The sequence below is a fragment of the Helobdella robusta genome (genome assembly GCF_000326865.2).
Source record: "Helobdella robusta unplaced genomic scaffold HELROscaffold_2, whole genome shotgun sequence".
Lineage (NCBI taxonomy): Eukaryota > Metazoa > Annelida > Clitellata > Rhynchobdellida > Glossiphoniidae > Helobdella > Helobdella robusta.
Window position 1 is genome coordinate 460,078 of NW_008704083.1, and position 1,620 is coordinate 461,697.

The 1,620-nt window shown below is 34.9% G+C and overlaps 1 protein-coding gene across 1 annotated transcript in view; it reads right to left on the minus strand.

The window, feature by feature from the left end:
* Window positions 1-570: 570 nt before the first annotated feature.
* Window positions 571-1,620, minus strand: part of HELRODRAFT_159927 (hypothetical protein) — a gene marked incomplete at both ends in the record, with an annotated part of 5,650 nt that continues 4,600 nt past the window's right edge. Inside the window, 2 exons of the mRNA XM_009016970.1 lie at window positions 571-612; window positions 693-1,470. Of these exons, the coding sequence (XP_009015218.1) occupies window positions 571-612; window positions 693-1,470 (820 nt within the window). The remainder of the gene's footprint in view (window positions 613-692; window positions 1,471-1,620) is intronic.

The following is a 1,620-nucleotide window of genomic DNA, read 5'->3' on the forward strand; positions in this document are numbered from 1 at the left end:
TTGTTGTTGTTGTCGTCGTTGTTGTTAACTGTTGCAATGTTGGGATTTGTTTTGCTAAAAATTTTATAATTTTTAGAGAATATTTGTAAGCCTTTTCTGCTGTGTAAAATTTTTTCGTTGTCATTGTCGAGATTGTTGTTGTTTGTGTAGGTGTTGTGTATGACGCCGGTGGTCGGTGTTTTGTTGTCGGTGGTGTTGTTGGTGTTGTTGTTGTTGATGTTGTTGTTGGTGTTGTTGTTGTTATTGTCGTTATTGTTGATGTTGATGGTGTTGTTGTTGTAAATGTTGTTGTTGATGTTATTTATGTTGTTGTTGATGTTGTTGTTGTTTTTATCGAAAGAAATGTCGTTTGTACTATTGAAGCAATAAATACTGTTATTATATTCATTAGTATTTTTAATGATGTTGCTGTTGTTGCTGCTGCTGTTTGAGTCTTCATTGTTATTGTTATTTATGTTGTTGTTGTCATTAATGTTGTTGCTGTTGTTTGTTGTTGTTGTTGTTGTTGTTGTGGAATTGCAGAGAAAAGGATTAGATTGGGATTCATTTTCGGAGCTGGATTCATTACGATTATGTGGGATAATCTGTTTGTGGCGAGTTTTCCTGTTGTTGCTGTTGATGATGTTGTTGTTTGTATTGTTGTTGTTGTTTGTGCAGTTGTTGTTTGTGTTGTTGTTATTTGTGTCAATAACCTTTTTTCTATCTGTGAGGATGTTTCTATAACTGTTTGTATGATCAAATGTGTTGTTCATAATATTTCTTACATTGCTGTATAACTTGTTGTTGCCTGTGTTGATGTCATTGTTGATAACGTTGTCGTTGTTAGTGTTGTTGTTGTTGTTGCTAGTGATGCTGCAAATGTTGTTTCGTTTGTATTCGCTGAAACTCGAAGCAAAATTATTAATCCTCCCAATGTTATTAGCGCCATCAATTTTGATGTTTTTATGTCTTGTAATGATGCTTTTGGTTTTTGGTTTGTTTTCATAATTAAGCAGTGAATGAGTGTCTGGATTTGATATGCGCTCGCAAATTGAACCATCGTTTTCGGCTTCGAATATCGAGTTTCGGCTCGATTCGATGTTGGTTATTATATCGGTATTCAACTGATTTTTTTCAAGTTTTTCAGGATCAAAATCACTTTTTGTGTGCTTGGATTTGTTTAAAACTTTGACGTCAACGCCATCGTTACAGTTATTATTAGCGTCGTCATCAATGTTAATTGTGGTTTCAAGTTTTTTCCCGTCGTTGTCATCAAAATTTGAAGTTGCAACACTCATTTCATCGGCCGCGGATGAAGTTTTTCTACTCCTCAAGTAACCACGCGATTTCAAAATTTTCCTCACCAATTGATTCGACGACTCCCTCAGAACGTTCGAGTATCGATTGACGTCATCGATGACGTCACTATTGAAATCGATCGTTAAACTGCTGTCGTTTATCAGCGGGATGACGTTAAGAGAATTGTCGTTGCTGTATTTTTTGTTGTTATTATTATTATTATTGATGTTTATATTGTTATTGTTGTTGTTATTTTGATTTTTCTTATTTACTTGCTTGGCCCAAACATTTGTCCCACTCAAATAATCAGAACTGTACAAATCGTTTTCCCGCGGCTATCGC